Here is a 24,840-nt window from a genome sequence, read left to right as displayed (position 1 = left end):
AGAAAATCAATAGCAATGGTGAAGCACTTAAATGTATTCATCTTCACAAGACATTTTGCCCCTATACATCCTGGCCTGCAGGAGTATTTGCCAGGATATAAAACAAAAAGATATGATTTTAATTTCAAGAGTACATAAAATGTTCAATCTGTTCACTCTTGTATCTACTATATATACGATATGACCACTATGCATATGTTTACATCATTACTATTGTTTTATTCCACCTACCATTAAATACATGGTCCATTTGGGGCTCTTTGATCTGAAAGATTTAGAGGCATCTAATTCTTTATCTACTTTTTAGGTCGATTTGTTTTTGAAAATTAGGAGACTGTTTACCAAAAAAATAGAAAACCAATGTGAAGTGTGAACTCAACTCATGCCTAAACCTAAAAGATGAGAAAAACTGTACAGGAATAAACTTGAAAACCAGTAGAGCTTATTTGGGTAAATGATAGTAGACTTTGGAAAATGGAAATTGTGACAGCACAGTTTCTATTCATTTCCAGGTTAGCTATTTTTAAATGCACAAGGTGATCTCTCTGAGCTCATCCATTTTATGCTTTTAGATTTCTTATATTAGTGGCATACATAAAGCACCACATAACAACATTCAGATAGACAAAAGGTAATTAACCATGACAGAAATAATTGCTAAGAAAATATAGCAATATTTAACACAGGATTTTTGAAACTTTCATATTCAAGATATTTTTTCCAATAATATCCCATGTTTTTATTTTACAGAATTTATCCAGATTTACATGCACTGACACTTTTAGGGGCTACAAAGAGTTGATATCTTCTATACAACAATGTTACAGCTTTATACAATTTAGTAGTAGAGCATAGCATTCTGATTCATCTTCACCATCCCCTTCCGAGTGCTGTTTTTAACATTTTGCATTTCATTTGTCCTGTTCAAACAACAGCAAATACTCTGAATGCCTTTCCTCCTGGAGGATTCTGCAAACTGCAAAAGACAAAGAAATACATGAATTACTGGTGTGTGTGAATAAATGTTTATGAGAATGTCATCATAGCTTCTAAATTCTCATATAATTTCCTCCTTAGTCAAGTTAGTAAGGAAAACAGAATCTAGTTTCCACTTGGGAATGACTAGAGCTTTGGGAAAAATCAAGTTTACTATATACTTTAAACACACACACACAAAAGGGTATGTTAGCTACATAGATTGCAGTAAATTTAGATAAGCCAAATAACTCTGTGCCATTCATACCTAGAATAATTTAAAATAATTTTAATCCACAAAATCCTAAAGAGTGGAGAAAACATCTTTCATCAAATATTTCTTGTAAGATCAATTAACAATAGAGTTGTTTTGACCTGTAATCAGCTTTTCAGGCTATGAATTATAAGCTTACAGGAGACAGGCAGTTCTGGTACTGCAGCTTCTCCAGTAATTTAAGGGCCAATTGTTATACAAGCATGATAAACCCACATGCTGCACTAGTCTGTTGACCTTTAAACCATTGCAGGAACCTATTAACTGAGAAATAGGTAAATTATATTGGTTGATAACTACAGGTTTTACCTTTCCGAGAAGATGCCATTCTGAAAGGAGGCAGTGTAAACTTTTCTCTTGTCTACTGGCATGACATCAACATAACCACCCTGATTACGAACTACACCAGCATGAACAGCTGCTCTGCAAATGCTAGACACCTGAGAGGGTAAAAGAAAAAAAAATCATCTCATTTTGCAATTAAATTTCCTTATATTACATCTGACAAACTGATAGTAAATTTAAAGGTATATTTAAGTAGGTGATTGAGAAGGTATATTGAGCATCCAAAAGTCTATGATAAATCAACAAATTACATAGGTTCGTGGGTCTGAAGCAAGAAATGACCTTCGAGGTCATCTAATCTATCTACTCTGCAGCCAATCTGGGAGCTAATGTCCAGAGATATGAAAAAGGCAAAATAAGAAAATTCTAAGGTCAAACGAGCCAGAGGAATGATTGAAATGATGAAGTGGGCCGTCCTATAATCTAATCATTTAGCATAGGTAGCTGTTGCCTAAGTGTTTTTACTACCTCCACCACCACTCCCTCATAAACAGATCTAGTGACAGAAACCAGTTAATAAGCTAGTTTATTTGCTCTTCTTTCAAGAATATTCATCATGCGTGGACTTGGAATTTTTAATTAATTCAAACCAATGATATTCAGAACTAAGAATTCTTGGTTTGGTCATTTTTGATGTACTCAGTCTATGTTTATTTTTCCTTTGGGGGCAAGAGGGTGATACATTTGGACATGACACTTCCTATAAGTAACAGTAATAATGCTGTGAGACTGAGTGGTTGGTTTGAAATGGAATACTGAAAATGTCCTGTAATTGCACTGGGTACAGTAGAATTTCTGGTGCTTTTCACTCACTACTTCATTTGATTAAATTAACACTTATCATTAGCTTTCACAAAAAATATTTTGCAGAAGCTTTGGGTATAAACTGTTTTACTAATGCTTTCAACTCAATATAATCTGGGCAGCAGCAGAGTGTTATGTAAAGAACAGTGGGACTTGGAATGAAAGATTAGGTGATAATGGAAAAATTAGAAGACTCCTCTGTTTTTTATCTGTCCTACTCTGATATCTCATCCCGGCATGGAGGTGACTCTGGGTACTTAAAGGCTATGCCAGCACAATGCAATATCTAACAGATTCTACTGTGCTGGAAAACCATCAAGAAGAAGCCTAAAAACAGAATGGAATTCTGTTGACCAAGGACCAGATAGGTTAAATATGAAAAGACTTGTCATCAAAAGACTGGTCATTAAGTGGTTAATTTTTATAGCCACAGCAAGTCATGAAGACTATCTACTAAGGTAGAGAAGGAATATGACATATATCATTAAAGGAAGTAATGATACTGAGGGGCTCATAAGTCAGTGAAGTAGAATTACCAGGATAGATAGATAGATAGATAGACAGACAGATATGTATGTATACATATATGTATGTATATGTGTTCATTTACATATATACATATATATCTTTAGTAATATTTTAATCATCCATTACTAAAAAAAACCTTACACCAAGGTAGAATTCATGTCTTCCATTCATGACTGCCTGAATGGAAGATGTTTGCATTTTAAATCCCTTCAAATTTATAAGAACAATGCTATTCCTAGAGAGAGGATTGTTAACTTTGGGAAGTACAGTGAAGCATATGGACCTCTTTAGTCTTAGAATATATTTTTAAATATGTAAAATAAAATGAGCTAGGATCACAAAGGAAACCAATTATACTGAAATACAGTTATCAAAATATTTTTAAACTATGTTCACAGATAGCAGGTTAAAAATTCTTGTGAAGATTAAATAATAATCTGAGTTCTTCAAAGATTTTTGTGCTTAACATTTCTTTTCTTCCAAATATTATACTAAAATATTTTTATAGTTGAGTGTGGTTAGACAAAACTATACATCCTTTGCTTGAAGACTTCCCAAATACCCCTAAACAAGATAATAAAACCTCTGCCCTCTGTCCTCATGAATCTTCTTTAATGCTTACTTCCTTGATTGAGATTCCTGCTTTTTTCACTTTCTACACATATGGTCTGTCTCATGAGCATTTTACATTAACATAAACATTTCTTCCATAATTACACAACCTTATTTTATTGCTATGCTCTGAACTTTCTGTTATCTTTTGGTATTTAACCTATCAGGGAATCTAAATGCCAAGCTCCTTAATCATTTCTCCCCTTTGGTAATATGGTGAAATGGTTGCTATCTACAAATGTACATCATGACTCTGCAAAGGCATTTTAATCATAGTCTTAAGCTCCTCACTCAAGTAATATTTGCATTCAATATAATTCATAAGAGATGGGATTAACAGTAATTCTGCACACATTTCACGATTTATCCTGTTCTGTTAGAAGAGAATTATCAACATTTTCCAAAGGCAATAAAAAGTGCCTGGATATACCATTCATTAAACTTTAAGCACTTTAAAGTATTCTTAAGCAGTTGTTTCTCTTATGCCTGGGCAGCTGGTATGCATTCCTGATCAAGTTCAAAGGTCAAAAAGGATTTTCTCTTTATATCCAGTCTTTACCAGAACAAAGATGCACAGTGTGAAAACAATGAGGAATTTATAGTGGAAACAATGGTACTCACTTATATTGAACACAGAGAATTTGCAACTAACCAGAATCAGAGTCCAAAATCCTTTCTCAAGAATTAAATGTGTGAACTGTATCTACATATATAGTGAACAACAAAGGCAATTCAGTTCATAAAATGACAGACATAAATATAGAGCTGAAATGAGCTTCAGAGCCCTTTGATTTTACAAATGAGGAAACTGAGATCCATGGAGTTTAAATGACTTGCCCAAGGACACAGAGGTCAGGGCCAGAGGCAGGACAAATTATTTTGCCTCTTATGAGTCTGTGGGCTTTTACCTTTTACCTCATGCTCCTACCCCTAGCCCTTTTATACTTCATTTACATTGAGACTTTGCTCCTTGAGAGTGAATGGCATATTTTAAAGTGTGTTGTTGAATTTTCTTATTTATAGGTTTCTTAATTTCTCTGTCTCAATTTTCCAGCCAAAAAAGAATTGAGCTTATACTAGGTGCAAGTAATTGATTTTACTGGAATACTGTGAGAATGGTAGAATTTTTATAAATTGCAGTCTTAAGGAAGCAGATATTTCTATAAAGGGAAACTTTGTTTAGGAAACCAATATATGAGAATACTTCAATATGGAAATTATAAAAGTTTTTTGATTCAGGTAACTAGAAAAAATAATTCATAATTAATTTTACGAGAGATGCTAAACTAAAATTACTAAACTTGTAGGGAAATGTGGAATTCTCAGCTAGAAGTCATCTTTTACTAATCAACAATCCAGAAAAGAGCTACAAACATAAATAAGTACACCCCCAAAAGATTTCCAAACAGCCTAGGTAATCAGAAATGTACTTTATTCATAAGGAATGACTGAGTCACCCACCTCCTGTTTATACCCAAATACAGTGAATAAAAATATGGCACCATATAATAAAGATAAAGGATACAAGGGAAAATAAAACACAGCTGAGCGTGGAGAGAAGAATAAGAAACGTATGAACCTTTTTAATTGACCAGGAAATAGAAAAGGTAAGCTATTCACCCAAGATTACATTATTAGCTATTAGGCAGAACTGGAATAAAACCCAGCTCTCAGTTCCCAATTTGGTATTTTTTTTCCATCCTCTCATAATACACACACACACACACACACACACACACACACACACACACACAGAGTGCAATTACCTGGGATATTTACTTTACAGAGTTCTTCATTCTCTGAGGATGATAAATTTTTCATTCAATAAATTCAGGATATACCAAAAGTCTTAGTGCAATTTTGACCTACTAAAGTATAAAACTGTACTAAGACTTTTGGGGAAAACCTGTTATTTATGGAATTTGTATGGACAAGGCAAAATGCTGGGGTATAATGATAGTAACAGAAGACACATTTAGAAAATTAGGCTGATGCTAGATAATTAAGAGCTTTTGACATCTTAGAAGGTTACTAGGTAGGAAAATGGACCATTGAAACTGGTTTTAGAAGAAGAATAACACAAGAGGAGCTTTGCTCTGGTAGGGGCTGGGGTGGAGAGTAGAATAAATCATACAGAAGGAAAAGGAGTAATAGTCCAGGTAATAAAGACAGTAGCAGTGGAAATGTAAAGAAGGGGAGAAAGATGAGAAGATAGCACCAATAGAACTTAGGAATTGATTGTATAGAGAATGAGAGGTGTCCAAAATGACTGCTTCTATTGGACAAGTAAAACAGTACTAGTCTGATTATCAGAAGATAAAGATTCTATCCCCAGCTCTAACCCTAAGTGGCTATGTAACCTGGGTCAGGTTATTTCTCTTCTTTGGGCATTCAGTTTCTGCATCTGTATAATGAAAAGAATTGATTGTCTAACTTTGAGCTAAAAGGTTACAAGATAGATGAGGTTTTTGTGACATCCACTGGCAGCAAAAATCCTCCTCCTCAATTACTGCTTAGGTGACTTCTAATTGCTTAAAAGTCTACAATATGAGGGGCAGCTAGATGGCGCAGTGACTAGAGCACCTCCCTGGAGTCAGGACTACCTGAGTTCAAATCGGGCCTCAGACACTTGACATATTTACTAGTTGTGTGACCTTGGACAAGTCACTTAACCCCAATTGCCCTGCCTTCCCCCCTGCAAAAAAAAAAAGTCTACAATATGTCATAAAGACCCTCCATCTACAAGTTTCAAGGTAGCAGTTCTCTCTTCTTTGGAATTAATTGTCTTCAGATTATGCATATGGGAGTTGGCCAAACTTACACTTTTCATGCTAGACAAGCAAATCACCTCGTTGTAAACCCTGTATGTAACTTGCTTACCCTTGACTTTGAGACTTACCTAGAATGCCTTCACTATATCTTTTAGCTAAACCATACTTCAAAAGTTGGCCTAAATATTTGTTTTTTCTGCCATGACAGCTCCACAGCTAAGCCTCCTTAACTCTAGTGACACCATTCATTTCTACATACCTCATCTATCTGTTCTTTTTAGGTATTGATCTTGCAGTCTCCATTGGAATCTAGGCTCCTCAAATGTCACGTTAGCAATAAAAGTATTGTTAATACATGATAAATTTCACTTTTCCCTTGCATGTAACACCAAGAAATGACCTGCTTTTTTTTTCTTTCCTAATAATGTCACAAGAAAGTTTCTTCATGAGCCAGGGAATAACTGGGTAACAGAAAAACAAAAAAAAAAACAGTGATTTTTTTGAAAGTTTGACTCCACATTCTTAGTCTTAGCCAAACATAGATTAATTCAATCCTTAGGAATTGATTAGTAAAAGGAGGATAATGTCTACAATCAGAAAAGAATTATGAATAAATATTTATTTTGTAACTTTAATATACACTTGTTTAAAATAGGTGTATATCAACCTATAATTTTTACCTGACTTTGCCACGTGAAAATATAAAAAGGTAGTGGTATACAGTTCATACGTATAAGTCCTTTAGAGTTAGATAAATTAGGTTACTTACATCTGAATAAATTCGAGTTCCAATTACACGAGCATAGTGTGGGTTTGCTTGCATGCAATTGCGAGGACAGTATACCCTGAAAAATATATTTTATAAAGAATATACGTTTATAGATATAAAATAACAAAAGAGTAACCCTGACATATTTTTCTTTTTCCTTCCTATTCCTTTATATAAAACATGACAAGTGTGTAAATCTGACAAAAGAGACAATTCGTCCAGCTTATTTTTACCTTTCCCTAGAGTTTGGTATAAATGTTTTTTCTTGTTTTTTTTTAGCCTACCTCTACTTTTGTGGGCCAAGAAAACAAACAAACATAAAAACAAATTTCCTGCATGTTATTCAGGAAGTAGCTTCCCCATATGTCTTTGGAACTTAATAGGTTTTCTAAAATTCACAAAGAATGTAAGCTAGGAAGTATTTCAGAAACTTTTTGTCTGCCTCAGTCATGACTTAGGGACATTTTATGCCTCAGTTTAAAAAGAGTTTGCAGGTTACTGCTTACACAAACACTGTCAGTGCTCAATTAACTACACCAAGTTATAGATGGCCTGTATTTTCTCAGGTCAAGGAGCTGTTAAGGACAAAGTAAGTTCCTTAGGCATGCCCCAATTTGAATTTTTCAAAAGAGAAATACATGCAATAGACAAAAAAATCAACAAACACACTTCTCATAGAGAGGCACAGATATAATATCAAAACAATAGAGGAAATTCTTAAAATGCCAAAGTCTTTGCTAAAAAAAAAAAGCTGAGTAATATCTTGTCAGAAAACTATCACAAGTAATTTAAATATTTGAGATAATGCTTTCAAATATTCTTCTACAGTCGGAATGGCTGCTTCATTTTTCAGATTGAAATAGCACTTCTCTTCAATACATGTATATATACTTGTGTGCATGTGCATATGTACACATAAAACTTCAAAGCAATTTTAAAAGCAAAATGTCATAATATGAGTTAGTTTGGGGACTTTGGGTTGGGAAGTGAGTTTTTGGAAACCTGTAGGGAAATATTCTGCTATATCTTCCATAATAAGTGTCCCATTAGAGGAGTCATTTTGAGGAAATGAGGCACTGAATGACCTCTCTTTCCTAGTTCATTATCTGTTCATTCAAACAATTACTAAGGACAAGTCACTGGGGAAACAGAAATAACTCTGACAAAAGGCCTTGGTTCTTAGATAATTTACAACATAATGGTGGTAGGGAAGAAAAAGTAAACAAATAATCATGGTACAAAGGAGAGTGATATGAGAAGAACTTGCTCCACAGAATTTGAAGATGAAATCACTTTCACCCGAGAGGTGAAAGGTGTGTCAAGGTTTTGGAAGGAGGTAGCAGTGGAATTGGGTCCTAGAGGCTGGGGGAATTCATTTTAGGCTTGGGCTAAGTAAAGAGACATAAAGACCAAAGAAAGAAAGATCTGAAAGTAGGGATGAAGGCAAGATGTGAAAGTAGGAAAGGACCAATACAGTTTAGCTGAGGAATACATTTCAAGAATGGGAGTGGCATGAGTTAAGGTTGTTGTGTTTGTCCTTAGTTTTTGAAAAGGAGCATGACATCAGGGAAATGATGACATGACTTGCAGTTGACTTTGATTTGAGTGAGGGAGTGCTGTGCAAGGTCACCAGCCTCACTTTCTCCTCCTGAGCCATTTGGATCCAGTGACCAGAAAAGGCTTAGGCCTTTTCATGTACTCACTTATAGTGAGGTGATGCCCATTCAGAGAATAGGCCCCTTTAAGAAGTGAGTCAAGGGATGGCCCCTTTAATTAGGAAAAAAGAGGAAAAAAAATTAAGCTGGGAGGGAAAGACACTCAGGGTTGCTATTCCAAAGAGAAACAGTTACCATTGACATTCATTCTAAGGCTGGAGGTCCCAAAATGCGGCTGTTCAGTGGAGCTTGGGCCAATAGATTGTGGGCCATGGATTGTGGTCCAATCTATGAGTTTCAGAGTGAACCGGGACTGAGAGAAGTTGGGGGAAGGAAAGGGAAGGGAATAAGCATTTATAAAGCCTACTATATGCTAGGTACTGTGGTAGGTGCTTCTCTTGTTTGTTTTACAAATATTATCTCATTTGACACATAGATAGCACTAGATGAGAGCTGAGGTCCTTCCTAACTCTTATATTCTCAGGTTATAGCTGATTCATTTGGCAATGACACTATTCAGAATCTGAAAGCAGGGTTTATTCTACTGTCTTTATGTTTGGTGTTCAGATAACTCTGCTTTGGTTGTGTGAATGCTGGTTCCTTGGCAAATGGTTCAATGTACAGCACATTGCATGAAAGCAGTGGCTCCTCAGATTGAAGCTGTCATGTAATCTGTAGCTTATATAAACTTCTAGAGGGCAAGGATTACTTTGCCTTGCAACAAAGGAGGTGCATAAGAAATGCTTAATGAACTGAATTACTTCTGCAAAACTCACACTGGCTTGTTTGCAAAATCTTCATGGGAACACATGATAAAAAATCACTAACAACAATAAATTACAAATGAATCTTTGTAAATAACATTTAAGTGTTTTTTTAAAAGTAAAAGTTTTCCAAAGGCAAAAAGGGGAAAGTTTTTATTTGAACAAGCTACCCCTTTGTAATATACCTGTAATAAGGAAACTTCCTGACAGAAAACAGACCACATAATTCTTAGTATAGTCATAACCCTTACAAAATATTGGTGTGCTCATTTTTTAAGTGGACTATGATGCCTCCTTTGATTTAAAAAGGAACCTCCCAGCCCAAAGTGATAATTCACTCAAAAGGTAAATTAGATTTTTCATTAGTTATATTTCAACTAGTTTAACTTATTGACACTGTTGAACTTTACATATTTCTTACATTGGTATGAGGAAACAGGACTATTACTTGCCCTTAAAGTTAATCAGATTATATTAGACTCTTCCTTTGTCTAGTTATATTTTGGGAAAGATGATATCACTCATGTTATATTTAAAAACACTTCCTAATGAACTGTTTTATAATTGAGGTCTACAGTATTCTGGTGGGGCTCCATTTTTAATTGTTATCACCCTTTACTTGTAAAGAGAAGACATGGATCTATACAAATAAAATAAATAATACTTAGAACTTTATAAAATATATAAAACTTGATTTGATTCTCCTTAAAGTTAGGTTTTCTTATGGAAAAGTTTTAAAAAGTCAAAAAATTTAGATTCAAATTTCAATAGGACAAAACAAGTTTTTCTGTCATCAAGATTACAGTGACTGAGTGGCAATCTGAAGAAATCGTTTCAGTGTGTGTCCCAGAGTGGCATAAATTTGTCATTTAAAGAAATTACCCCTTAACTTGTTTATTTTGTTATTTCTTTAGAATAAATTACAGGTAAGGAAAGCCTTTAGGGAAAGGAATGACGAGGGGTTAAAAAATCAAAGAACAGTGAAGCCACCATCATTTAAGACTTGCAGCTCTGTTGGAATGATTTCAAAACCCCACTGCTTCACAGTACTCAAAATAGTCCAAGATAAAACTGATTGTAGCTATATAGTACTCCAGTGGTTGAGCAATATTTATAACCACGCGAAAGTCAAGACAGTCTTCAATATTGATGCCCTCTCTGCTACCCACAAAAAAGTGCTCCACCCACCCAAATATGGAGTTAGAAGTACCAGAGAGCACGAGTCTTCTTTCCTTTTGATGTTATTTTCCCTCCAAAGAATCTAAAGGATGATGGTTTTCTAAGGTTACTTATAAAAATTCTGAATGCAAAAAAAAGGAATGATTACCTACTAAAATGTACTTCCTCTTTTTTTACCTGAATCTACCATTACTTTAGTAACATACATGGTGTGATTACAATGTAACAAGATTACATTTCTTCTCTGGTTTATGAAACTTATATTGTATTTTGTTGGGTATAGGAATTGTGATTTCATTGGTATATACAACTCCTAATGAGAAAATTCCCTTTTACTAGTTTAGATTAGCATGTGTCCTATCCTTCAACTTAGTCTCAGAGTACTGCAACTCAAAGGATGCTTTTATTCATGATAAAATGTCTTTTAAAGACATTAAATTAATAAAGTAAATTTGATTCAAAAATTCATGATATGTAAAACTAACTGTGATTATACTTTAAATATTTCAATCACAAGACAATTCCAAAGAACTCATGATGAAAAATGCTATCCACTTTCAACAAAAGAACTGATGGAGCCTGAATGAAGATCAAAGCAAACTATTTTTCATTTTCTTTATTTTTCTTGTGTTTTTTCTTATTGTTATTTTGTTCTGTGTTTTCTTTTACAATGTGACATATGGAAATTTTAAAAAATTTCAATCAATAACTAAAACTAATCACTTAGCTATTTAATCTTTATGAAATGGCCCAAAGAGCTCTTTTCTTTTGGTATATAAAGATGTATAGATGTAGGTAAATAATTATAATTTATCCTGTCTAATTCAGAATACTTACTAATCCATAATTATGTTTAATTAATTAAATAAAAGACAATCACAAAATTGTATACTTAACTTCCTTTACCTTTGTACTTTTAAACAAAACACTCTTATCCTATATATTAATGTTTGCATCTTCATCAGAATATCTCTAACCTAAAAATCTAAGTACCATGTGTAGTTTGGCGGCTTTGATATTTACTGTACAAGCTAATTCAATTCAAGGAATATTTACTAAATACATTTTAAGTATGTTGCTATGCTAAGTTCTTTGCACATAGTATGTGTTTAATAAATGTTTGCTGAATGCAATTAAACATTATTAAAAAAAAGTCTCAACACAGATCCTTTGCACATATACTATTTTTAATTCTTTAGAACGTAAGCTCCTTGAGGGCACTGATTATTTCTTTTTTGTCCTCTATATAATGCTTGTCACATAGCAGGTATTTCACAAATGCTAGTTGATGACCTTTTCCTTTCCCCCGCCTAAGCTTTAGAAGAGAATAGTGGCCATTTATACCTTCTGGATGTTTTATAGTAAGAATCAAATTTTATCATATTTTGGAATTGCAAAACATAGAAGAACAATTAAGTTAAAGATAGGATAGTGAAACAGTTGATCTTACATAGCAATTAAATAACTTTCATAAACAAACCATATATGTAGTCATATCTATTTTTGTAACATGGCAGCTAGGTGGTGTAGTAGATAGAGTTCTGGGTCTGGAGTCAGGAAGACTCATCTTCATGAGATCAAATCTGGCTTCAGACATTCATTAGCTATGTGACTCTGGGCAAGTCACTTGACTCTGTTTGCCTCAGTTTTGTCATCTGTAATATGAGAAGGAAATGGCAAACCACTCCTACATCTTTGCCATGAAAACCCTAAATGCCATCACAACTGGCTCAACAATGATAAATGCCACAGAAAACCCATCAATCCAAAAGCATTCATTGATCTCCTACTATGTGTATGCAAGGCACTTTGCTACAGAGAAAAACGAAGTACTTTGTGCCATCAAGTAACTTTATAATTTATTAAATGGATTTGTAGAATGAGAGAGTGTGAGGAAGTAAGGATTACTCAATATTGTGATCCTAGATGATTAGATGGATAATGGTGCCCTTGGCAGAAATAAGGAGTAGAAGAGTGATTGCTTTGATGGAAAACAATAATGAGTTCCATTTGGACCATACTGAGTTTGAGACAAGTCATCCAATTTGAGATAACCAAAAGTCAATTGGTGATACAAGACTGGAACTCCGTAGAGATTTGGGTGGAATATATAGATGTGGGAGTCACCTATACATAGATAATAATTACACCTATAGAGGATAACAAGCTCACAAACATAGTGTAGAGAGAGACACAGTTCAAGGTTGTGATAGAGATGATGATCCAGCAGAAGAAACCAAGTACACAGGGAAGAAGAGAACCAAAAGAGAAGTGTCACAAAAACCCAAAGAGAAGATAGTATCTTTGTGGAGAGGTCATTCAATAAATGGCATCATATGGCATGGTGCTACAAATGCTAGGTCTTGCATGAGAGGAATAGAATTATCTTAATTTTCCAGTAGGTTTAGGGAAGTACTCTAATATTACAAAGAGGTTCAACATGTATGTACCCAAGTACTATCTATAGAAGATACTATGGCTACAGGTTCATATGGCTTGGGAATTCCATGGTATACCCCATATGGTCTAGGAGACATCAGAGTGATGAACAATCACAATAATCACAACGAAGATATGTAACAACTCTTGAATTGTAAGAAGAACTAGATTTTCCTGTGCTTTATACAATAGAGAGCTTTTGAAGTGGGCACATGATTACAATAAAAAAAATGACACTAACAATGTTAGAACAATACCCACAAAATTCACGTATAATACTAAAAAATTATTTAGTGCTTATTATGTGCCAGGGACTATGCTAAGTGTTATCTGATCCTCATAACAACCCTGGGTGATAGGCACTACTATGATCTCCATTTTACAGATGAAGGAACTGGGGCAGAGACTAAGTGACCTGCCCAGGGCCATTGATTTAAGTGTCTGAGGCAAGACGCGAACTCAGGTCTTCCTGACGCCAGACCCAGTGCTCTATCCATTGACCCATTTGGTTAGTGCCTCTAGTTAACAATAAACTCTAATAATATTTATACCATAACATACTTATAATAAAAGGAAAAATAATTCTTGAATTCTAGAAATGCTCAGAGCAATTTTTTTAGTCTACAAGTTACAGAGAAGGTGCCAATCTGCAGTGAGAGAAGAAGTTCCCTCATGGGGTAGTTACGTATATTACTAGAATCACAGATCCAATCTCAAATTGTCATCAAGTTTTCAAGGACATTACCTTGGGCAGTGGGAAGCAGGCTTGTGAAATGGGCATAACTGTTCCACAGTTGTTTCACAAGTGATGGCTTGAACTAAAGAAATGTAAATATAAATCAATAAATGCACAGGAAAAATAATAAAAATCAATAGTATTAAAAATTAGGTTAAAAACATAAGTGCTAACCTGTCACTTTAGAGACTGTGAAGGAATTGGCAGATTGATATTTGCTAAAGATAAAAAAAGAGAGAGTCAATAGTTTGTGTGTCAAGACTGCCATTAATACTGATAATATTTACTGACATAGCCTTTGACAAGGTTTCTTACTAAAATGTAAGTGAATTATATCATGTACAAAACTCATCTGGACATATCTGGGAATTCTCCATGGGAATATTTAACACAGCATAAAGAATAATTCAAAACAATAAATTACATGTAAAATGCAAAGTTTAGGATTATCTTATACTAAGTTCATGATATATCAAAAGTAAAGTTCTTTTAATATTATTTTTGAAATATATGTTTAATAGAATAAAAATAATTGATATTTGTGAACTTTCACTACAAAGGAAAACCAAAGCTTATTACAAATGTCCATCATACTGTAATGAAAATCTTTTTACAGTCTTATCACAAGGATGAGATAACAACTTTATTTAATTGAAATAGCCTCAGCTTTGGAATTGAAAGCCCTCTGTTTAAGTACTGGCTGAGCATTTAACACTACCATCCCCAACACAATTTCCCCTTGCCTTTGCCATCCTTGGCATCCCAGAAAGTAGTAGGTCACCTTGGGTATAGGGTTGGAAATGAAAGCAAGTGGGAGGAAGAAAGGAGTTTGGATACCAGGATAGCTGAGAACAGTGGTTCTTGCCCTCTTTCCATTTTCCTCACAGTACACTATCTAATAAAAACCACAAGAAGAATGAGATAATGCAAATAATATCCAAAATAATGGGACTATTATCAATATTGTCTCTAATACTATAACTTAACTCGTATAATTTCTTAGACTATATTAGTATGTTCTGAAAAGTTAGATAAGGCCTTGTGACAGTGAAGTTATTCAGAAACCTCTTGGTATATTTTGGACAGGTAGGTCACCATAAATCTAAATTTTGTATAAACAGGCTGTTGCATGAATGTAATGTGAAAATGATAGAGATCAATTTTATATTACATTTTATTAGAATTTTTCACCAATTTATGCCTTACTGCATTCCAGATCTTAAGTTGTGTGCATTAAGTAAAATGTATAATGGGAAGAAATCTATATTAAATCCATCTCAAATATCAGATTTCTCATGAACTTCATGCAGGTCTTAAATGTTTTAAGTAGATCCAATATTTTCACACTGAAATATGAATATAATAAATGATAGCATTCTTTGCCTTACAAAAGGTTCCATTAAATATTTCATTAAGTATCAAACTTCCCCAGTATGCCAAAAATAAGTTTTGATTAACCCAATTTTCAGAGAAATAGCTATTGCACAAAGTTACAGCTGAAAAGAAACAATAAAATGCCATATAACAAAAATGCATTAGGTTAATTATGAAAAAAAACTAACTCCCCAAACCCTCATTCCTATCTACTTCAATACTGCAAAGTGTTCAACATTATATAATGTTACCCCCTCCCCCCAGCCTCCACCAAAAAAGACCTCAATGTTACATAAATTAAATATCAATTACTGATATGGTGGGGGGTTGGTCTTAAGAGTGAAAATACTCTATTGTAAGTATTAATATAAAAGAAAAACAAAATTTTATTCTGCAAATGAGGTTGATACATTTTTTAAAAATATCAATAACGATGATGATGATTACAAGCATACAATATAGCAAATCGCTGAATCTGCCTATATCTCCAAAAGATAATTTGTACAAGACATACTCTAATTATTAAGCACTACATCTAAGCAACCTTTGTGGATGAGTATTTTAATCCTATGTGAATGGAGTAAAAATAGAATCGTATTGTATTTCACAAAGAAAATATTATGTGACCATAAAAATGCCTACAACATACCCTGTAGAAAAGAAAAAAAAAACCTCTTCATGAATTTATTTCAGAAGCAATTCTTTATTCTCTCTTCTACACTACATACATATGAATATATTCAATATTTTATAATGTGCTACTTGCTATACTAAGAGTCAGAATCTAAAGTTAAAGCAGTAAAAATGAATATGTTGCACTATACTAAATATGAACACTTAAAATTATGATAAATTCTGTATGATAACATAGTTTTATCACTGCAATTTTAAAATTTTCAAGTCTATTACCATCTATCATTTCACATCTACCACATCTATTAATCTTTTATGTCTCATTAATATATTGAAGAAAATGTTTGTTATTCTTGTTGCATATAGAATTATAACTAGGGCTGAAAACAGATGCAAGGAAATACTAAAAGACTTCTCTAATGATATTTTATGTAATAGTTATGAACTCAAATGGTATCCAAATAACTTATGGTTAAGTTTTAATTTTTTTAAATGGCTTCAAATGAAATTTCTAGGTATTTGCACTTTAACACAACACATCATTAGTAAAATGTTGAAAGCAGTACAGTGAATGGAGTCCCAAACTTGGAATCATGGAAGACTTGGGTTTCAATCCTGCCTCCAGCCCTTCCAAGCTACATGGCCTTGTCACCTGACCTCTCTCTGCCTCAGTTTCCTTCTCTCTAAAATGAAGAATCCAATGTATTTTAATATCTCTTATAGCTCTAAATCTATGATCTTGTGATCCAAATGAAAACCTCTTTCCTAAAAAAGACAGAACTAAAACAAAAAACACGTTTCTTCCTAAAGAAGGTATTTTCCAGGGAACATGCTTTTTTATGGCAATTTACCCCAAGCTACTCTTTATTCTACATTATGGGCAAATGATGTTCTGATAAAAGATATCAAATTATGATAAAAATCATCCACCACTTCCAGTTCTTCAATATCTTGAATACCAACACACTATATACGCAGCAAACAGAATATCTTAGATATTACCTTGAAATGATGATATTTAGAAAATTCAAGAATATACCTGAACCTATGACAGTTTATAGGCATGAGAATCTTTTGAAAATTGACTTTCTTCATGCAGAAAGCAAATCCCTTAAAATGTTTCTGAATTCTCAATTATTGTCCTCATGAAAAGCAAAATATGTGTTAATTTTCAAAAATTTGAAAAAAAGTCTGCATCTGAAGCCTGAAGTATGATTTTAAGTTGAAAACATGAGAAGTCTTCTTTCAAATAAAATTTGTAAAAATATCATACTTTGCTATTGAAATTAAGTATGGACATTTTCTTATGACTGAGAAGAATCTTGTTCTCAAAACGAATTTCTGAACATGAGTTCAAAAGTTTGGTCATAATAGTAGATTTGGTCATAATCATGTAGATTCTTGTTTTGCAAGATAACTATTTCTGTTAAAGATATTTCTGTTAAAGATAAAAGTATCAGATTCTCCTATAAGCGCAATTTAAAAATAAATATATTACAATTTAGTGTTATATAGATCATATCTCCCATAACTATGAAGAGAGAAATTAAAGCAGCTATCCCTCAAAATGAAAAACCTAATTTATCTTCTCTTAATCCCTTTAAAAAAGAATAGGTTCTTTAATATTCAAAAAACAAAAGTATATTCTTATTTTTAGTATTTTCTGTATACTTCTGTAGCTAGGTTTCTACCTTCTAAGTAGCTAGTATATAGATACAGATGTGTATACACACACACACACACACACACACACACACACCTAAATAAAGAGACATTAGTTTTAGAATAGCATTTCTGCATACTTCAATTTGAAAATAAATAAAATGCTTAACATAGAGAAGAAATTTTCCCTCAAAAAATAAATTCTATTTTATAACATTTAATAATTTGGTTCTAAATAAATTGTTTTTTCACTTACCCGATTGACTGGACACCATTTCTATAGGATTTGATGAAGTAATGTTTTCTTCCTTGTCTAGTGATATCTACCCAACCACCATCATTGTCTATTATTCCATAATGTATTGCAGCTCTACAGATGCTTGATTGCTGGGGGAGGAGGGGGAAGGGAAAGGGAAAAGCATAGGGTAAATTATTTTCTTGATGAACCACTACTACACTTTAAGGTTGAAAGGAACATGAAACTATTTACATGAATTGAGAAAGAAGAATAAATTCACACAGCAAAATGATTAGATATATGTAACCTCCATTTTAAAAATATTAGTGTCTATCAACATTTATAGAAATTCCTCTTCTCTTTAATTCTAATCAATAGGTACTTATTAAGTGTCCATGCTAAGCACTGGGGATACAAACAAACAAACAAAACTCTCTGCCTTCTTATATCTTACTTCCTTCTCCTATCATTTCAATTGTTTTCAATATTGAATTGTTAAGTAATTCTATTGATCATATTTACCATTTCATAATGTACACTTCCGATAACTTTGGCTTTGCTATCCAAGCAGCCAGCAGGGCATTCATATCTAAACAGAACAGTTGAAAAGAAGTTAAATTGCCTGTATTTTAAAATTATTTTGTATTGCTTTACATAAAATCTTAAGAATAAAACATAAAGGGTACAAACCTATTGCATGTTGTTCCTTTGCACTGGTCTCTTAATCTCACCTCACAAGCAACAATTTGAGCTAAAGATAAGAATGAACCATCACAAAAGTATTTTAAATAATAGGTCAGGTTTTTTTACTTAAGACAAAATATCATTTGGATTTAAAAACATTTAAATGTCTGCAAGCAGATAGCTGAATCTTTCATGAAAATATCTACCCTATAACCAAAAAAAATCAATCCTGTATAAAACATGAGGATTAAAAGTCCATTATCAAATAGTAACAATAGAATAAAATGTTTAATTAAATGTATTTCGGAATTACAATATATCCATTATCTCAATTATAGGTAAACACCCTCCAACAGTGCAGCTCATAAATAATCCATCTAAAGCTTCTTAGTCTGTTCAGGTCCTTTCGTCAATTCTTCAGAGAAGATCCATTCAATGTACTAAAAGTTCTTCTCTAGATCTTGTGTATTATGTAGGTACTATAACAACACTTGAATTATCTATCTACTCTCCTTACCATAGGCTCCAAGATTGCCTCAGTTTCTTTTGCAGTCAAATATATTCTTATGTATTTCATTTCTTTTATTTACTATAAAACCTAAATTTTAAAAAATTCACTATACATACATATATGTGTGTTTATATATATATATATATATATATATATATATATATATATATATATATATATATATATATATATATAATTCTTAGAAAGAGTAAACAGAGTTCAGGATCTATGGTCTGAGCTATGCCCATTTGAAAAATGAAAACTAAAAGTAAGATGTGGATGTCAATAGCACTCAATATAGTATTCTTAAAGTTTCAGTTGTATGACTCCAATGTTTTATTGTTGTTGCAATGTAGATTTGAACGATCCACCCCCATAATCCCAGAAGAATCAAAAATGCAAAGGATAGTGGAAAGACAGGTGGTGTATCTAAGTTGGATACAGGATATCACCAAATCAAATTTATTGTAAAGCCCATCATTAAGTCCATGTAGGACCAAAGCCAGAGGTGAGTCAATCACAAACAAAGCATGAATCCGATGTGTTGGGTAGATCCTATGAAAAAGACTGTAAATTTTAAAGTGTTTTTCATATGTTGGTGCTATTATTGTGGTAAACAGACATATCAGGAAGTAGGTAATAACTGCACAAAATGAAAAATTAGGAATGTATTTTGATTTTTACCAGTGGAAGACATTTCCATATTGATGGAAAGTATCAAAGTCTTTTAAAATTCCAATGTAATCATTCCCTTTAATACAAAAGAAAAGGTCTTACACATTTGCTGTGTACTTATAACTTCATTTCTGTTACTGTCATCAGCTCTTGTTTGAATCTGGGGATCATACACTTGTGACTGCTGTCGTTCAATTTCATTTGTTTCTTCTGGTTCATGAGGAGAGAAATGCCTTTCTGAGCCTTCTGTTATAAAGAATAAATTAAAGAGAGAGGGGGAAAAGCTCACTTTATATTTATATCAATTCCAGAAACTTGCTTTGTAAGGATATTTTTATAAATGCTAAGATAAATCTGGGGGAAAACTAGCTGAAAAAAATCTATTGCTCAATTGTAGTTATTGAGAAACAGTATGGTAAAGCAGAAAAAGAATTAAAACTGTAATCAACTTAGAGAAACCTGAGTTCAAATCCTGCTTACAAACTATACAAGCAGGGACAAGCCACTCAATTTCAATAAACTTTATCTGTAGAGCATGGACATTCAAATAGTATGTTAAACTTTACATAAATCTTCTCATTTTATCCCCACAATAACCCTACTCAGTGTTAGTTTTCAAAGTTACAAGCCAGTTATGGGAAATATTTAGGATGTAGATGTCAAACAAGGAGCTTGTGCTCTATATGTAGCTCACAGTCCTCCTATGCAGACCCCAAAACAGAATAAAATGTAATTGTGATGTATTTCACAAAACAAATAAAAATAAAATCATTCATAGACAATATTACATTTTAAAAGTAAATCAAAATGAGGACCGCCTGGATCCTTATGTATGGAGTAATGACCCCATTTCTATTTGAGTTTGATATCGCTTAGACATAAAGAGAGCAAGGGAAGGGCAGTAGGAAAGAAGATGCCTTGGTTCATAAAAGGCAACTAACTAGGTGGCAGTGGTGGCTAGAGCATTGAAGTGGAATCAGGAAGTCCTACCTCAGTCACTTACTAGCTGGGTGACCCTAGGCAAGTCATTTAACCTCTGTCTGCCTCTGTTTCTTCATCTATAAACTGAATAATGATAATCATGCCTACCTCCCAAGGCTGTTGTGGTGATAAAATGACATATTTATAAAGGACTTTGCAAACTAAAGTTCAGTGTAAATTCTCTTGATTATTATTATTATTATTATTATTATTATTATTATTATTATAACAGGCAAGAGATGAGGAAAACTCATTGAGACCTATCCTGCTCCTCTAGCTAAAGAAAGTCTAACCATAAATACCTTAAACACTCCAAAAGAGTAATCCAAAAACGGGCTTCATCTACTACTAATCACCCTTCACTATTCTTACTGTTTGGTTATTAGTAAAATTGTAGGAGGCAAGTTATGTGCACAAAAATATCAGGTTATATTACTTGTAAAAATGATTATACTATGAATTATATTTTTAAATTACAATTTGATTTTTTTAAGTTGTTTAAATCCTACATCTGTGTTTTTATGATAGTAAAGAATATTTTCATAAATCATTCAGTAGAACCTAAATTGCTTGAAGAAAGGGGTTGTTTCATTTCTGTCTTGGCACAGTGCCAAAGGCCACTTAATAAATGTGTACTTAATTGAACTGAAATAACATAACCTGTTAACTTCCATGTGGGCTTTTTCTTTCAGGGAAAGGGAATGTGGTAGGGCAGTTTAGGGCCCAGCATCAGGAAGGCCTGGGTTCCAATGTCTGCCTCTAATACCACTTGTGTGACCATAGCAAATCACTTAACCTCTTTGGCAGGCAGCTCTTTAGGGCTGCAAGTTATGGACCCAGGGGGATTGCTACATTGACAAAAATACAGGTTTTTAAATATTGGTTTAAATGAATATTTCAACTCATAGCACCTTTTATCACATACATTTGACATTTTTTTTGCTAACTCTACTTCTACTCAGAACTTCTCACAACTCTTTAAAAGGGAAAACTTTTATAATGCTTGTTCCTTGTATTCTTTGTAACATTTCAACACTAAAAGCCTTGATTCTTCCTCCTTGGGCAAAGGGACACGCAGAGCCATTTTCTGGCCTCAGTACACTAAAATATACACTGCAGGAGATTCTGGGCACAAAATCCACAATCTGATAATTATGTTGAGGAAATTGTGGGTAACAGAGCCCCAGTGTGCAAAAGTAAACCACCCAAATTAATACTAAGTTAACCCAATTCCAAATATTACAAGAACAATGAAAATTAAGAATAAATCAAATTGATATTAAAAAGAAATAAACATCAACTTGACTTTTTGAAATATCTAAATATATTTACCTCCTTTGCCAATTGGTATAGTCATGAGAATTTCCATCCATCAATTTCACACAGCTATTACAACCTGGATATTTTACAGATAATTCTAAGTGTTTATTTTACAAAACTTTCATATATTTCCTATAGTGTAGCTCTGGTCACTTTTGTGGCATTCATGTTAACATATAATATGCAAGTCCAAATTGCATTTTGTTTTAACATAAAAGTTGCAAAAATAACCTCAAGATAGCAACAGTAATTAATATACCTTTGTAGCAAAGATTTTCTCTACAGCTCCCTCCAAAACTGGGTGGACATGCAGAACAGGGTCGACCATGTTTGTAAGGTGCATGGCCCCACCAGTTACCCCTTAAAGAGAAAATAGAACTTAGCAAAAGTATAACTTATAATTGTGAAGAGTTGAACAACCTAATATTTGAAATTCTTCCAAAAGTGAATGGACTAGTTGGTTCATACTCTTAACCTTTTGCTCTACAATTATAAAATATAGATAAGTACCCTATTTATACCTTTGGAAATGTGTAAAGTAATCTGAGGGCATATATATATATATATATATATATATATATATATATATATATACACACACATATGTATATATACATATGCATATATGTATATATATATATATATATATATTCCAATTATGTACCACAGGACTAAACCTTACCTTGGTATATATATATATATATATATGTGTGTGTGTGTGTGTGTATGTATATATATATACACATATATATGCATATATATATACACATATATATATACACACATATATATGCCATTTTTTGTAACAAGTCTGCTTACCTTCGAATCAGATATGATGTGACTGTGTCACACTGAACTGTTTTCCAAATATTGTTTATATTCCTTGCAAAATAATCCACATATTTCTATCACATTAACATGAGGGAATAATTATGGAACACAGTATGTACCGAGTAAAAGAGAAGAGATCAAAAATATGTTCTCTGTATTCATAGAGTTTACATCCTCAAATTTTGCTAAAGACATTAACCTACTGAATTTGAGAAATGGGAACTACACTTGCCTTTTAAGGTCTGTACAGTGTGAGCATACCAAAAACATTTTTAAGAGCACAAGCTAAACAGCAATCTGACATATAAAGCATTTTCAAGTTTTAAGCATAAATTTAGAAATTCATTCCTGTTTCTATACTTACTTTGGAGAATAATTGCACACTAAATAAATTGCTTTAGGCCATATCTGTCCCCAGATGTTCATATTGTGGCACAAATTAATAGCACAACCTATTCTGCTACTTGTAGCCCAAACAACCTACATGACAGGAAACAAAGTTACATCCAATTAGATAAAAAAACACCAACACCAACATATCTATGAATTAATTGCTGAATTTTGAATGTGGGAAAAGCAATCATGTATTAATCATGTAATTCTGACTGCTAATCAAAAGCTATGTGTGACCTTTGGGCCCCTTATTCTTCCTAAGTTTCAATTGTCACATCTGTGAAATGGGAATGGTAATATTTCTGTGCCTACTTCTAAGGGTTGTTCTGACAAGCAAGTAAGATGATAGATGTGCATGTCTTTTGTAAACTGTGGAAGAATATATGAACACAGGGTTATTACAACTATTATCCCTATGTCCAAATATAAGGACTGATTGGAGCCTTGCCACATAATAAGACTTAAGTAGTGATCAACTTTTTTAATGATTTAGCTACAAGTGCTATTATTTACAGATACAGCACACTTTGCTACTTAAATCAAATGAACATTTTTTCAGAAGAAAACAGAGGAAGCGTTACTGACAAAATATTCAAATATTGTAGGAAACATCTCTGGCTGCTTATATAATTGTTTTCCCATTCAACTGAGGTTTAAAGGAGGCCTAATGTATTAAAACTGAAAGGACTGACTGGTTATTTTACTTTTTAAAGAGCTCCAATAATCAGAAGCTTGAATCAACCCACCAATAGATGGACCTAGCACACCGCTGCCATTACCTAACGTCCATGGTAGGTATTTAATGAATAGCTGATAGACTGAGCTGGTCAAGAGTTACAGAAAAAAATTAATGTTGCATCAATAAATTAGTGAATAAACAAAAATAGCCCTTCATTTTGTCCATTAGACAGAATGCTCCAAGACTACAGAAGGAGGTCAAATAAGTTTCTATTAGGGGACAGAAAAAACCCATAAGGATTAGTTGCCTGATTTATAGGCCACCAAATTGAAAAACGGAAAAGGTTTTATAGAGGTTCTAGCCCAGCCACATTTATTCCATAGGTCAGAAAAAATGAGAACTACAGAAAAATAATTTGCACAAAGTCACAAAGTTAATTAGTGGCAGAATTGAAATACACACACACACACACATATGCGTATGTCTATCTATAAGAGACAAACAGCTAGACAGACACACATGTATTTATGTGTATCTATAAAGTCTAAGTGCACTTTTGTGCTATAACAAATTAGAATTGCACTAAGACTTTTCCGATACACATACATCTCTACTGGAACATAGGTTTCTCGACTACCAGCTTAATGTATTATTTCTACTAAATCATGTTTCTCCTAGTTTTGTTCTATTTCTCAAAGTTTCATTGATTCCTTTTTTGTTTTTTTTAATGCCACGATCATTTTTGACATATCCCTGACACTGTTGAATCCTCCCTTGTATGTAATAAAGAAGAACACAGGAAAAGCCAACATCGAGATCACATCTGATAGCTTATGCTGCATTAAACTCCCCTACTTCTTCACCAAAGCAGTGAAGGTGTGTTTCATTTTCAGGTCACAGAATAGAGACTGACATTCATTTTCAATAGATACAGCTGCTTGGTCCCATCTTCTGTCCTGTATATTGTGAGGGAAATGGGGGGAAATGGCCTACAGAAATTTAGACTTA

General features: G+C 33.2%; 1 protein-coding gene across 1 annotated transcript in view; it reads right to left on the bottom strand.

Annotated features, from left to right (window-relative positions):
- Positions 1-739: 739 nt before the first annotated feature.
- The window catches only part of CRISPLD1 (cysteine rich secretory protein LCCL domain containing 1), a 47,418-nt gene continuing 23,317 nt past the window's right edge, over positions 740-24,840 (bottom strand). The window contains 12 exon segments of the mRNA XM_036768988.1: positions 740-957; positions 960-976; positions 1,559-1,689; positions 7,079-7,154; positions 13,861-13,933; positions 14,026-14,069; positions 17,777-17,907; positions 18,281-18,347; positions 18,449-18,509; positions 19,731-19,874; positions 22,189-22,289; positions 23,125-23,240. Coding sequence (XP_036624883.1) covers positions 839-957; positions 960-976; positions 1,559-1,689; positions 7,079-7,154; positions 13,861-13,933; positions 14,026-14,069; positions 17,777-17,907; positions 18,281-18,347; positions 18,449-18,509; positions 19,731-19,874; positions 22,189-22,289; positions 23,125-23,240 — 1,080 coding nt within the window. The 3' untranslated portion in view covers positions 740-838.

This window comes from Trichosurus vulpecula, chromosome 1, assembly GCF_011100635.1.
Source record: "Trichosurus vulpecula isolate mTriVul1 chromosome 1, mTriVul1.pri, whole genome shotgun sequence".
Lineage (NCBI taxonomy): Eukaryota > Metazoa > Chordata > Mammalia > Diprotodontia > Phalangeridae > Trichosurus > Trichosurus vulpecula.
This window is presented reverse-complemented; position numbering and strand designations above follow the sequence as displayed.